General features: G+C 51.2%; 1 protein-coding gene across 1 annotated transcript; it reads left to right on the top strand.

The window, feature by feature from the left end:
* Positions 1-390: 390 nt before the first annotated feature.
* Positions 391-1,215, top strand: LOC116967567 (gastrula zinc finger protein XlCGF7.1-like; the record flags this gene model as incomplete). Its single annotated transcript, XM_033014185.1, has 3 exons — positions 391-434; positions 537-946; positions 1,031-1,215. Coding segments are annotated over exons 1-3 (639 nt in total), but the record flags the coding sequence as incomplete, so codon positions are not given.
* Positions 1,216-14,253: the final 13,038 nt, after the last annotated feature.

The raw sequence follows: 14,253 nt of genomic DNA, 5'->3' as shown, positions 1-14,253 counted from the left end.
CTGGGCGGTTGGTCAAGCTGCCTGTCCGGTATGGAGTGTGCGAGTAGTCTGTATCATGATATAGTCTAACTGTTCCCTGCTTATGGTGTGATTCTAGCGTATGAGCCGTGGTCGCTTTTGTTTCCAAGAGGAAGGATGTAGATCAGTGCATGCTCCTTTAACATAGTGACCTCACCACTACTAACCACTCCCCATTGTCTCTTGTATAATTGTAGCTTCCCCACCTCCAGCTCGCTCTCTAGCTCCAGTGATGACCATGGACAGCTAGGGCATAGCGTGTGTAGTGCCTTTAATAAAGTTATGTAGTAAAAGACTTTGTGTGTCAAGTAAGTCCTTTTACATTGACCCTCTGTGTTCCCCTCCTGCAGGGTTTAGGAACTGTTGCTGTGGATGGAGAGACGTGAGCGGCCGGTGAGCCCGCCCATCTGCTCGGTGTGCGGGCTGAGCTTCCAGGGGCTGAGCTTCAGTGGAGGACCACATGACGGGGCACAAGGAGAAGCGTTGTGAGTGCGACGTGTGTGGCAAGGCCTGGCAGTACCCGAGCCAGCTGGAGGTCCACCGGCGGGTGCACACGGGACAACGTCCTTTGACTGCTCCGACTGCGGCAAGACCTTTACCCAGTTGTCAGTGCTGCAGGGGCACTGGCGGGTGCACACGGGAGAACGCGCCTTTGACTGCACCGCCTGCGGCAAGACCTTTACACATTCGTCGGGGCTGCGGGTGCACCGGCGGGTGCACACGGGAGAACGCCCCTTTGAATGCTCCGACTGTGGAAAGAGCTTCAAGACGGCGCAGGAATTGAAGATACACCAGCGAGTGCACACGGGCGAGAAGCCGTATTGCTGCTCCACCTGCGGGAAGAGCTTTACCCAGTTGTCAGGGCTGCAGAAGCACCAGAGCATGCACACGGGCGAGAAGCCCTATAGCTGCTCCACCTGCGGGAAGAGCTTTGCCAATTTGTCGGGGCTGCGGGATCACTGGCGGGTGCACAGCAGCGAGCGGCCTTTCTCCTGCTCCGACTGCGGCAAAGGCTTCAAGTCGTGCAAGACCCTGAAGGTGCACAGGCGCCTGCACACAGGGGAGCGGCCCTACACCTGCAGCGACTGCGGCAAGGGCTTCACCCAGTCCAACAGCCTGCTGTCCCACCAGCGCACCCACACCGGGAAGCGGCCCTTCACCTGCAGCGACAGCGGCAAGGGCTTCGCCCATTTCAGCAACCTGCTGTCCCACCAGCGGGTGCACAAAAGCGACCGTCCCTTCCCCAACCCGGTGTGTGGAGAGCGCTTTTCCATGACCTCTCATGCCTTTTCTCACCAGCGCCTGCACACCAGTGGCCAGCCCTACGACTGCCCCTACTGCGGTGAGTCGTTTGACAGCTCGCGGGGGTTGCGGCAGCACCGGCGGGCTCACGTCGGCGAGCAGCTGCTCCCACTGCGGCAAGAGTTTCAAGAGAGCACGGGGGCTGCGGGAGAACCAGCGGTTGCACACCAGAGAGAGACCCTTTGAGTGCGCTGAATGTGGCGAGGGTTTCACCCGCATGTCCAGCCTGTGTCAGCACCAGTGTGCCCATAGCGGTGAGCGCCCCTTCCCCTGCCCGCTCTGTGGCAAGGCCTTTGCCCACTTCTCCAGCCTGCTGGCACACCGCGACATGGATAGGCGCTGTTTAGGTAGACACAAAATGCTGGAAGGAATGGGTAATGTTTCAGGTCGAGACCCTCTTCAGTCTTGACCCTAAATATCACCAATTCCTTCTCGCACGAGATGCTGCCTGTCCCGCTGAGTAACTCCAGCATTTTGTGTCCTTTTTTGAAAACCAGCATCTGCAGTTCCTTGTTTTTAGACCATTCTGGTTAACCATCTCTGCACCTTCCCAAAAGCCTCCACATCAGTCCTGTAATGGAGTGACCAGAACTGTACGCAATACTCCAAATGGTCCCTGACCAATGTCTCTTAAAGCTGCACATATACATTCCTCTCTCTTTATCTCACGTGCTTTTATCTCCTTATTTTCTCTCGCGTCACTACACTCACCTGCCAATCACCCCCTCATCTGTTCACATCGTGTCAGTCTGAAGAAGGGTCCCGACCCGAAATGTCACCAATCCATGTTCTCCACAGATGCTGCCTGACCCGCTGAGTTACTCCAGCACTGTGTGAAACGTCACATATCCATGTTCTCCACAGATGCTGCCTGACCCGCTGAGTTACTCCAGCACTGTGTGAAACGTCACCCATCCATGTTCTCCACAGATGCTGCCTGTCCCACTGAGTTACTCCAGCACTTCGTGTTCGAGTCATACAATGCGGATACAGGCCCTTCCGCCCAACTAGCCCACAACTACCAACATGTCTCAGCTACAGTAGTCCCACCTGCCTGCGTTTGCTCCATATCCCTCCAAAGTTTTACTATCCTTGTACCTGTCTGTTTCTTAAACGTTGGGATAGTCCCAGCCTCAACTACCTCTGGCAGCTCGTTCCATACACCCACCACCCTTTGTGTGAAAAATTTACCTGTCAGATTCCTATTAAATCTTTTCCCCTTCATCTTGAACCCATGTCCTCTGGTCCTCGATTCCCCCAATGGGCAACAGATTCTGTGCATTTAACTATTTTGTGTTCTATGCAAGATTCCAGTATCTGCAGTTTCTTGTGTCTCCTTCACCTATATCCACTTATCACTTCTGAAGAAGGGTCTCAGCCTGAAACGTCACCCATTCCTTCTCTCTAGAGATGCTGCCTGTCCCGCTGAATTACTCCAGCATTTTGTGTCCACCTATCACTTACCAGTCTTTGTTCAGCCCCCATCTCTCTTTTCCAGATTCCTCCCCACACCCTCTCCAATCAGTCTGAAGAAGGGTCCTAACTCAAAACGTCATCTGTCCATTCCCTCTAAAACGATGGAGGAACTCAGTGGGTTTGGCTGCATCTGTAGAGGGAAGGGAATCTAAGGTGACCACTTCCACCACTCCTTTCCAACTTTCTCATCCCCCCCCCCCCCCCCCCCCCCCCCCCCCCCCCCCCCCCCCCCACATCAAGCAGTCTGAAGAAGGGTCCTGACTTAGAATGTTGTATGTTCATGTTCTCCAGAGGTGCAAGGTACTCTGGGAGATTGTGTCTCTTTTTGTAAACCAGCATCTTGTATCTAGACTGAGCGTGCATTTCACCCTACACTTGCGTTCGGTCCGCCAAGGCCTGCTGGATCTCCCGGTTGCCAACCATTTTAACCCCCCTTCCCACTCCCACACTGATCTTTCTGTACTAGGCCTCCTCCATTGCCAGAGTGAGGTGACACACAAACTGGAGGTTAAAGCCCAATGACATGAACATTGAATTCTCCAAATTAAGGAGACCCACCCTCTCCTAATCAAGTCCTGGAGTCTGTCCCGACCCCATCTCTTTTTTTTCCAGCTTTCTCCCCTGACTCCCATCAGTCTAAAGAAGGATCCAGACCCGGCACACGCCTGTCCATTCCCCACCAAAGTGCCGGTAGAATTCAGCAGGTCAACTTAGCAGACCCTTCCTCAGACTGATTGGAGTTGGTGGGGGGAGGAAGCTGGAAAAGAGAGATGGGGGCTGGACAAAGCCTGGTAAGTGATAGGTGGACACAAAATATAAGCCCTCCTTGGCCCTGTCGAGAATGCGGTTCCATTCTTTGGATTAGATGCAAGGTCCGAGCTGCTCAGTCATCGACAGCCCCCCCTCCGCCCTCCCCTCGTGGCCCATCTCTTTGTCATTCCGCTGTCTTCTCGCTGGTGAAAGGAGTCAGGATTAATCCGGAGTCACCGCTTCCCGTCCAGCGGCCATTCCCCCTCAACACCGAACGGTGGGATCTCGCTCTCCACCCATGGACGTCCGCAAGACTGGCTGCGGTAAACAAGGACTTTGACTCGTTAACATGCTGGAGCCAAGTTGTATTCCAATGAAATAAATGTCTTTTCAATGAAAAAATGTCTTTACAATGAAATAAGCTGAGCTGGGATTGAGGCTTGGAAGGCTGAGCTCACCTCCCCACAATAAAGAATAATAAATTACATACAAAAGCACAATACATGGTTTAAGATCAAGAACGGGTGCTGTGGGCAGAGAGAGAGAGCGTGTGTGAGAGAGAGAGAGAGACTGCGCACCCACACCGGCGAGTGCCCCTTCACCTGCTCCCACTGCGGCAAGCGTTTCAAGAGTGCACGGGGACTGTGGGAGCACCAGCGGATACACACCGAGAGTGACCCTTTGTGTGCGCTGAGTGTGGCGAGGGTTTCACCCGCATGTCCAGCCTGTGGCAGCACCGGCGGTGAGCGTCGCTTCTCCTGCCCGTCAATAGACAACCAGATTCAGATTCAATCTTTATTGTCATTGTGCAGCGTACAGTACAGAGACAACGAAATGCAGTTAGCATCTCACCCACAAGAGCGAACATAGAATAATGGAACAATAAAATATATATATATGTACAAACAGTAGCAATATGTACAAACAATAGGTGCAGGAGGCCATTCAGCCCTTCGAGCCAGCGCCGCCATTCATTGTGATCATGGCTGATCGTCCACAATCAGTACCCCGTGCCTGCCCTCTCACCATATCCCCTGCCTCGCTATCTTTAAGTGCTCTATCCAACTCTCTTTTGAAAGCATCCAGAGAATTAGCGTTAGAATTGTCCCAGCCTCAACTACGTCCTCTGGCCGCTTGCTCCATACACCCACCAGTTGAAAAAGTTACCCCTCAGATTCCTATTAAATCTTTTCCCCTTCACCTTGAACCCATGTCCTCTGGTCGTCGATTCCCCCACTCTGGACAAGAGACTCTGTGCATCTAACTATATTGTGTTCTATGCAAGATTCCGGCATCTGCAGTTTCTTGTGCCTCCTTCACCTATATCCACCTATCACTTGTGAGGAAGGGTCTCAGCCTTAAACGTCACCTATTCCTTCTCTCTGAAGATGCTGCCTGTCCCGCTGAGTTACTCCAGCATTTTGTGTCCGCAAATCACATGCCAGTCTTTTTCCAGCCCCCATTTCTCTTTTCCAGCTTACTCCACCCATCCTCTCCAATCAGTCTGAAGAAGGTCCTAACTCAAAATGGTCTTCGTTGACATCTTCTGGAAATTTTTGAAGATATAACTAGGAAAATGTACAAGGGAGAGCCAGTGGATGTAGTGTACCTGGACTTTCAGAAAGCAATTGATAAGATCCCACATAGGAGATTAGTGGGCAAAATTAGGGCACATGGTATTGGGGGTAGAGTGCTAACATGGATAGAGAAGTGGTTGGCAGACAGGAAACAAAGAGAAGGGATTAACGGGTCCCTTTCAGAATAGCAGGCAGTGACTAGTGGGGTACCGCAAGTAATTTGGCTGAAGGGATTCAAAGTAACATTAGAAATTTTGCAGATGACACAAAGCTGGGTGGCAGTGTGAACTGTGAGGAGGATGCTATGAGAATGCAGGGAGACTTGGACAGGTTGGGGGAGTGGGAAGATGCATGGCAGATGAGGTTTAATGCGGAAAAATGTGAGGTTATTCACTTTATTAGCAAATACAGGAAGGAAGTTTACTATCTAAATGGCGTCAAGTTGGGAAAAGGGGAAGTACAACGGGATCTGGGGGTCCTTGTTCATCAGTCTTTGAAATTAAGCATGGAGGTACAGCAGGCAGTGAAGAAAGCGAATGGCATGTTGACCTTTATAACAAGAGGAGTCGAATATAGGAGCAAAAGGGCCTTCTGCAATTGTACAGAGCCCTAGTGAGATCACACCTGGAGTATTGTGTGCAGTTTTGCTCCCCTAATTTGAGGAAGGACATTCTTGCTATTGAGGGAGTGCAGCGTAGGTTTACAAGGTTAATTCCCGGGATGGTGGGACTGTCATATGTGAGAGAATGGAGCAGCTGGGTTTGTACACTCTGGAGTTTAGAATGATGAGAGGGCAAACATCTCCTCAGCGCAGAGGGAGAAGAGGAGGGAAGAGACAGTAACCCTAAGACTTTTGCCTCCATCACAGTGAGGAGGTGCCTGGTGAACTGACTGTGGTGGATGTTAAGTTGTGTTTAGTGTGTGTTTTGTTGTTTATTGTTACATGTATGGCTGCAGGTAACAACATTTCGTTCAAAACGAAAGGTCTGAATGACAAATAAAGGATCTAATCTAATCTAATCTCATGGAAACATATAAGATTGTTAGTGATTTGAACACGCCAGAGGCAGGAAACATGCTCCCGATGTTGGGGAAGTCCAGAACCAGGGGCCACAGTTTAAGAATAAGGAGTAAACCATTTAGAACGGAGACGAGGAAACACTTTTTCTCACAGAGAGCGTGTGTCTGTGGAATTCTCTGCCTCACAGGGCGGTGGAGGCAGGTTCTTTGGATGCTTTCAAGAAAGAGCTGGATAGGGCTCTTAAAAATAGGAAGTCAGGGGATATCGGGAGAAGGCAGGAACGGGGTACAGATTGGGGATGATCAGCCATGATCACATTGAATGGCGGTGCTGGCTCGAAGGGCCGAATGGCCTCCCCACCTATTGTCTATTATGCTGAAGGCACAATTGCATATATTGTTTATAAGAAATGAGGCAAGGAGCCATGTGAGCCGTTAGGAGAGAGGTTCAAATCAGATCAGCTGTGTTCTTATTGAAAGGTGGGATATCCTTGTTAGGCCGAGCGGCAACTTCTCTGCTGATTGAATAAAAGCCTCAGACAAGTATAAATTAATGGAGTAACTCGGCAAGGCAGACTAGAAGTCTGAAGAAGGTCTCGAACCACAACGCACCCATTCCTTCTCTCCAGCATTACTGCCTGTCCTGCTGAGTTACTGACCTTTCTGTCCTTGGCATCCTCCACTGTCAGAGTGAGGCACAGAGCAAATTGGAGGAACAACACCTCATATTTGGCTTGGGCAGCTTACACTCCAGCAGTATGAATATTGCTTTCTCTAACCTTTGCTTTCCCTCTATCTCCACCCCAACCCCCTTCCTAGTTCTCCGACCAGTCTGACTGTCCCGTGATTAAATGTTATCACTGTAAGTTTCGTTGTCACCTTCTCCCAATTAACAATGATCTATTCTACATTTTCCTTGATCCCTAACCCCTTCTATGTCTCGTTTTCACACCTTACACTTCCTTATCTATGTGTCTCCCTCTCCCCTTACATCAGACTGAAGAAGGGTCTCGACCAGGAACGTCACCAGGGTTGAGGGAGGGGTCGGGTCACGCAGGCGCGGCCCGGCTCGCGCGGAGACGGTTTAACGGCCGAGCTCGCGCCGCCACCGGTCACCTGACCCTCCAACCGTCAGCGCAGGCCACGCCCATCCCTCTGTTCCCATTGGATGCCGGCGGTGTCCGTCAGTGCTCTCAGCCAATGGAGGAGATGGCGCCGTCGAGGGGGCGTGTCTCCCGCAGATCCCGCCCCGGACATGCGGGTCCAATCCTGCGCGCAGGCGCAGCGCGTCTCCGTTGCTGTAGAAACCAAAGATCCGCTACAGGATCTTCGCTAGAAACAGAAACCTGGTGCAGGAGGAGGCCATTCGGCCCTTCGAGCCAGCACCGACATTCATTGTGATCATGGCTGATCGTCCCCTATCAATAACCCGTGCCTGCCTTCTCCCCATATCCCTAGACTCCACTCGCCCCTAGAGCTCTATCTAACTCTCTCTTAAATCCATCCAGCGACTTGGCCTCCACTGCCCTCTGTGGCAGGGAATTCCACAAATTCACAACTCTCTGGGTGAAAATGTTTTTTCTCACCTCAGTCTTAAATGACCTCCCCTTTATTCAAAGACTGTGGCCCCTGGTTCTGGACTCGCCCAACATTGGGAACATTTTTCCTGCATCTAGCATGTCCAGTCCTTATATAATGTTATATGTTTCTATAAGATGCCCCCTCATCCTTCTAAACTCCAGTAAATACAAGCCCAGTCTTTTCAATCTTTCCTCATATGACAATCCCGCCATCCCAGGGATCAATCTCGTGAACCTACGCTGCACTGCCTCAATCACAAGTAAGTAAGTAAATTTTATTTATATAGCACGGTTAAGTCAACTCGCGTTGAAACCAAAGTGCTTGACATAAAATAAATCATTCAGTTTCTGTACATCCATAGAAAAATTAAAAGAAAGTAAAATGACACAACGCACCATAGAATTCAACATGAACGTCCCCCCACAACAGAATCAAAATGTTCCACTGTGGGGAAAGGCATCAGACAGTTAAGTCCTCATTCCTCTGTGAATCACCCGAGGTCGGGGCCTATTTGTGGCCTCCGCAGCCAGTCCGGTGTTTTCAGGCCCTCTTGCCAGAAAGCTGGAACTCCGGCGTCGAGTGAAACACTCCTCAGCGGGTTGGAATGTCTGGAGCGGCCACTTCCTCCCTGGAGACCGCGGCTCCTGAAGTCCTCAGGCCGCGCTGGTTGGAGGTCCGACTCGGGATCGCGGATCCCAGGCTTCGCGGTGTCTTAAATCCAGGGCCGCCCGCTGCCACAGCTCCTTGGATGTTGGAGTTGGCGGTCACAGCATTCCGAAGCTTACCGCACGGCGACCCGGTAAGGCATCGCCCGCTCCGTGATGGTGTCCCAGCGCTGCGCCGCCGCCGAAGCTGTAGCCGGTCCCGACAGGATATGCCGCACCAGTCCGATGGTAGGCCCCAAGGAAAGGGGCAAAGAAGCAGCTCGCAGGTGCGCCACCTCTCCGACCAGGTAGGGACTAGGAAATAAAGTTTCCCCCTTCCCCTCCCCCACCCACCACATAAAAGACCTCCAACTAACATTTGTTTTTTTTTAACATGAAAGGGCAGACTGAAGGCAGAGCAGCCATACACAAAGGCGCCCCACTCCTGCAGTCCGTCATTCTTCAGAAGACAGGGAGAGAGGGGGAGACTGAGAGAGAAGGACATAGGGGGGGAGATGGAGAGAGAGAGGGGAGGGAGAGGGAGAGATAGACAGAGAGGGGAGAGAGAGAGAGAGAGAGGGGGGGAGAGGGGGGAGGGAGAGAGAGAGAGATAAACAGACCGAGAGAGGGGTGAGAGAGAGGGGAAAGGGAGAGAGAGTGTGGAGAGAGAGAGAGGGGAGAGAGAGAGGATGTCCTTCCTCAAATTAAGAGACAAGGATGTCCTTCCTCAAATTAGGAGACCAAAACTGGACACAATACTCCAGATGTGGTCTTACCAAAGCCCTATACAACTGCAGAAGAACCTCATTACTCCTATACTGAAACCCTCTTGTTATGAAGGCCAACATTCCATTAGCTTTCTTCACTGCCTGCTGTACCTGCAAGCCAACCTTCAGTGACTGATGTACAAGGACACCCAGGTCTCGCTGTATCTCCCCCTTACCTTTCCCCATTCTGCATCTGTATCTTTGACTATAGTCACCATCACTGGTTGTCGCAAACGTATCCTTGGGACAATTTTTGCATTCACCAAGCCAATTAACCGACAAACCTGTACGTCTTTGTAATGTGGGAGAAAACAGGAGATCTCAGGGAAACCACACGCAGGTCACAGGGAGAATGTGCAAACTCTGTACAGACAGGGCCTGTAGTCAGGATCGAACCCGGGTCTCCAGCGCTGCATTTTGTTGTAATGCATCAACTCTACCGCTGCACCACTGTGAATCCCCGGGGAGAGTGGCACCGTTTGTCAACCGGGTCCCCGCTCATCAGTGAAGGGGTTCCTGCGGCCGCAGCCGCCCAGTGACACCCCGAGTTTATGCATCACCGGGCAGAGAGGGGTCTGCCGTGGGGATGTTCATACTAGGAGCACAGAATTAGGCCAGTCGGCCCATCTAGTCTACTCCGCCATTCAATCATGGTTAGACACAAAATGCTGGAGTAACTGGCAGCATCTCAGGAGAGAAGGAATGGGTGACGTTTTGGGTCGAGACCCTTCTTCAGGCTGGTTAGGGATAAGGGAAACGAGAGATATAGACGATGATTTTTGTCTTAGACTAAATCATGGCTGATCTATCTCTCCCTCTCAACCCCATAACCCTGGAACCCATACGAATGAAGAACCTGACAATCTCCACTTTAAAAAATACCTAATGACAGCCGTCTAAGGCAATGAATCTCACAGATTCACCACCCTCCAGCTCAAGAAATTCCTTATCTCCATTCTAAAGGTACATCCTTTAATTTTGAAACTGTGCCCTCTGGTCCTAGACCCTTTCACTGGTGGAGACATCTTCTCCACATCCACTCTATCCAGGCCTTTCACTATTTGATGTGGTCTGGGGGGTGTAGAGAGGGTTTGGGAGGGACAGGGTGGGATGTGTAGGGTGGAGAGAGGGTTCAGGAGGGGGTGTGGGGGGTGAAGAGGGGGTTCAGGAGGGGATGATGGGGTGAGGGGGGTGAGGAGGGTTCAGGAAGGTGAGGATGGGGTGAGGGTTCAGGAGGGGAGGATGCGGTGGGGAGAGGGTTCATTAGGGGGTGAAGTTTGAGGATTCAGGAGGGGATGCGGTGTGGTGGATGACGAGTGGGTTCAGGAGGGTGAGGATCGGCTGAGGAGAGGGTTCAGGAGGGTAGGGTGGAGGGTGAAGAGAGGGTTCAGGAGGGTGGAGTGGGGAGGGTTCAGGAGGTTGGGGAGGGTGTTGAGGGGGCTCAGCAGGGTGGGGACAGGTTGGGTGGGTGACAGCATGGTGCCAGATGGGGTGACTGTGGGAAATGTGAGGCCATCCTCGCCAGCAGACAATGAAGCAGCAATGCTGTATTGTGTGAATGTTTTTTGTACCATTATACAATTATCATGATGCCTTGCTGTAGAAGCACCAGTATTAGATAGCATTTATTGACATAAATAAGGAATAATATTGTATCAAGTTTCATCAGACTGGTGTTGCCGTGTGTAGCGACACCGATGCTCAGCCTCTGTTACTTAGTGTTTGGAGGAATGAGGGGTGACCTGAATGAAATGTCCATAGATTGGATTATGCCGGGTGTTGTGTTATGCTGCACGTAAGAATTTAATTGTTCCATTGTACGTGCGAGTATTTAACACTCTTGACTCCTGGTTTTTCCCCTGAGTGAAGAATCCAGAACCAGGGGTCAGAATCTGTGACTGGGGTGGTGGTCGGTGTGGTTCTGGGGTGGCTTGTTTCTGACTCTGAGGAACGGTGGAACAATGGCTGCCCAGCTCCACCCAGTGTAAATGTGCTTGGGGTTCCTGTCTTCATCACTCTGTTGACCAGTGGTACCTCCATACCCCAGCTACCTCCATACCCCAGCTACTCCCTCGCAACATGGACCCGCTACAATTCGCATATCGTCCGAACAGATCCACGAACGATGCAGTCTCCCAGGTTCTGCACACCGCTCTCTCTCATCTTGACAGCCAGAAGGGGGGCTATGTGAGGATGCTGTTCATAGACTACAATTCAGCCTTCAACACGATAGTCCCCACCAGACTGGCCGAAAAGCTGCTGGAATTGGGGCTCAACACCCCCCTGTGTGCCTGGGTCCTGGACTTTCTCACCAGGTAGTCAAGATGGGAGGAAATACATCGAAGTCCCTCACCATGAGCACAGGATTCCCCCAGGGTTGCGTCCTCAGCCTCCTACTGTACTCCCTGTACACACATGACTGTGTGGCCACGTTCAGCTCCAACTCGATAATCAAGTTTGCTGATGACACTGTGATGGTGGGCCTGATCTCAGACAACGAAGAGAAGGCCTTCCGGGAGGAGGTGGCTGATCTGGGACTCAGGTGTCAGGACAATGGCATCCTCTTAAATATCAAAAAAACTAAGGAGCTGATCGTGGACGTTAGGAGGGCACATCATCCGAGGACGTACACACCATTGAAGGTCAATGGGGATACTGTGCATAGGCTGAGCTGTTTTAAATACCTGGGAGTCCACATCTCCGAGGATATGACATGGACATCACACGATGCAGCACTCGTGAGTAAGGCAAGGCAGCCCCTTTACCACCTCAGGCAATTGAGGAAATTCAGAGTGTCTCTGAGGATCCTCCAGTGCTTCTACTCAGCGGCTGTGGAAAGCATCTTGTCCGGAAATATCACGATTTGGTTTGGGAATTGCTCTGCCCAGGATAAGAAGGCTCTGTAGAGAGCTATACTCTTCACTCGCCCCTCTGCAGGAACTATACATCAGAAGGGGTAACTCCAGAGCCAACAAGATCATGGGAGACCCCTTCCACCCCAGCAACGGACTGTTCCAGCTGCTACGGTCAGGCAAACGCCTCCATTGCCATGCTGAGATAACGGAGAGGATGAGAAGTAGTTCCTTCCCAGAGGCCATTACGACTGTAAACTCCTATCTCACCAGCGACTAACTTTACTTTACCATTTTACTGTTGTGTGGTGTCTTTTTTAAATTGCTGTTTTTTTCCATTTCTTCCCTCCCTCCCACAAATATGTAATATGTGAATATTCTGTTTGTAGTTTGTTTGTTTGTTTTTTGCACAATTCGCGAGCATTGCCACTTTTCATTTCACTGCACATCTCATATGTGTATGTAACGAATAAACTTGACTTGACTTGACTACCGTTGGTCATTTGCAATAAATTGAGGACAGAGGAAGCCAATTATTTGACCCACAGTGTCTTTGCCGGTTGAGCAAGTATTCAGCGGGCAGATCCCACATTCTGGTAACCAGTCTTCAAGCACACATGTCAGTGTATAAGTTTCTTCAACGGTAATTTGGGCTATTTTTAAAGTGGATATTTTAAAGTGGAAGGTGGTGTGCAACCTAAATGGGAACTTGAGGTTATGTTTTCCGGTTTGATTTCAGACCTGCAGCATCTGTGGGTTTGATTTCAGACCTGCAGCATCTGCTGGTCTTTATTTCAGATCTGCAGCATTTGCCGGTCATATAACAGATTTGCAGGAGAAACTGAGCGGGTGAGGCAGTCTGAAGAAGGGTTTCAACCCGAAACGTTGCCCATTTCCTTCGCTCCATAGATGCTGCCTCACCTGCTGAGTTTCTCCACCATTTTTGTCTACCTTCAATTTTCCAACATCTGCAGTTCCTTCTTAAACATATCAGATTTGCAGCACCTGTGGGCCTTTATTTCAGATTTGCAGCATCTGCGGGCCTTTATTTCAGATTTGCTGCATCTGCTGGTCTGATTAAGAAAGAATCGAAGGTAGACAAAAATGCTGGAGAAACTCAGCGGGTGACGCAGCATCGATGGAGCGAAGGAAAAGGTGACGTTTCGAGTAGAGACCCTCCTTCAGACTGATGTGGGTGTGGGGGGCGGAAAGAAGAATGGAAGAGGCAGAGAGAGTAGGCTGTGGGAGAGCTGGGAAGGGGACGGGGAAGGAGGGAGAAAGCAAGGACTACCTGAAATTGGAGAATTCAATGTTTATACCGCTGGGGTGGAAACTACCCAAGCAAAATATGAGGTGCTGCTCCTCCGATTTGCAGTGGGACTCACTCTGGCCATGAGGAGGCCCAGGACAGAAAGATCCCACCACTGGCCACATCTTCCATCTCCTCCCCTTTCGGCTTTCCGCAGGGATGACTCCCTTCGTAACTCCCTGGTCAATTCGTCCCTTCCCACCCAAACCCCCGGTACTTTCCCTTGCAACCACAGGAAATGCTACACTCCCACTTTACCTTCCACCACGACACCATCCAAGGACACAAGCAGTCTTTGCAGAGGTTCACCTGCACCTCCTCCAACCCCATCTCTTCCATCCACTGCTCTAGGTGTGAACTGCTCTACATCGGTGAGACCAAGCGTAGGCGTGGTGATCACTTCGCCCAACACCTCCACTCGGTTCGCAATAACCAACCTGATCTCCCGGTGGCTCAGCTCTTCAACTCCTCCTCCCATTGCCAATCCAACCTTTCTGTCCTGGGCTTCCTCCATGGCCAGAGTGAGGTCCACCGCATATTGGAGGAGCAGCTCCTCATATTTCACTTGGGTAGTTTACACCCCACGGGAATGAACATTGACTTCTCCAATTTCTCGCTCCTTCCCAGCTCTCCCACAGCCCACTGTGTCCGCCTCTTCCTTTCTTCTCCACATCAGTCTAAAGAATGGTCTCGACCTGAAACGTCTCCTATTTCCTTAGTTCCTCCCTCTCCCTCTCCCGCTCTTCCTCCCTCCCTCTGAGTTTCTGCAGCTTTGTTGTTGTTGTCTCTGCGGCTTTGATTCATCTCATTCCCGGTGACACAACCGGCCCCGCTCTGATGACGCCCAGGCCGCAGTGCGCATGTGCAGTCTGGCAAGTCACCGGATGGGCGGCGTTTCCTGCCACCCAGTTGCGGCCAAAGATCTGCTCCAACCTCATCTACTGCATCGCTGCTCTA

The sequence above is a fragment of the Amblyraja radiata genome, chromosome 40 (genome assembly GCF_010909765.2).
Source record: "Amblyraja radiata isolate CabotCenter1 chromosome 40, sAmbRad1.1.pri, whole genome shotgun sequence".
NCBI classification, from domain to species: Eukaryota; Metazoa; Chordata; class Chondrichthyes; order Rajiformes; family Rajidae; genus Amblyraja; species Amblyraja radiata.
This window is presented reverse-complemented; position numbering and strand designations above follow the sequence as displayed.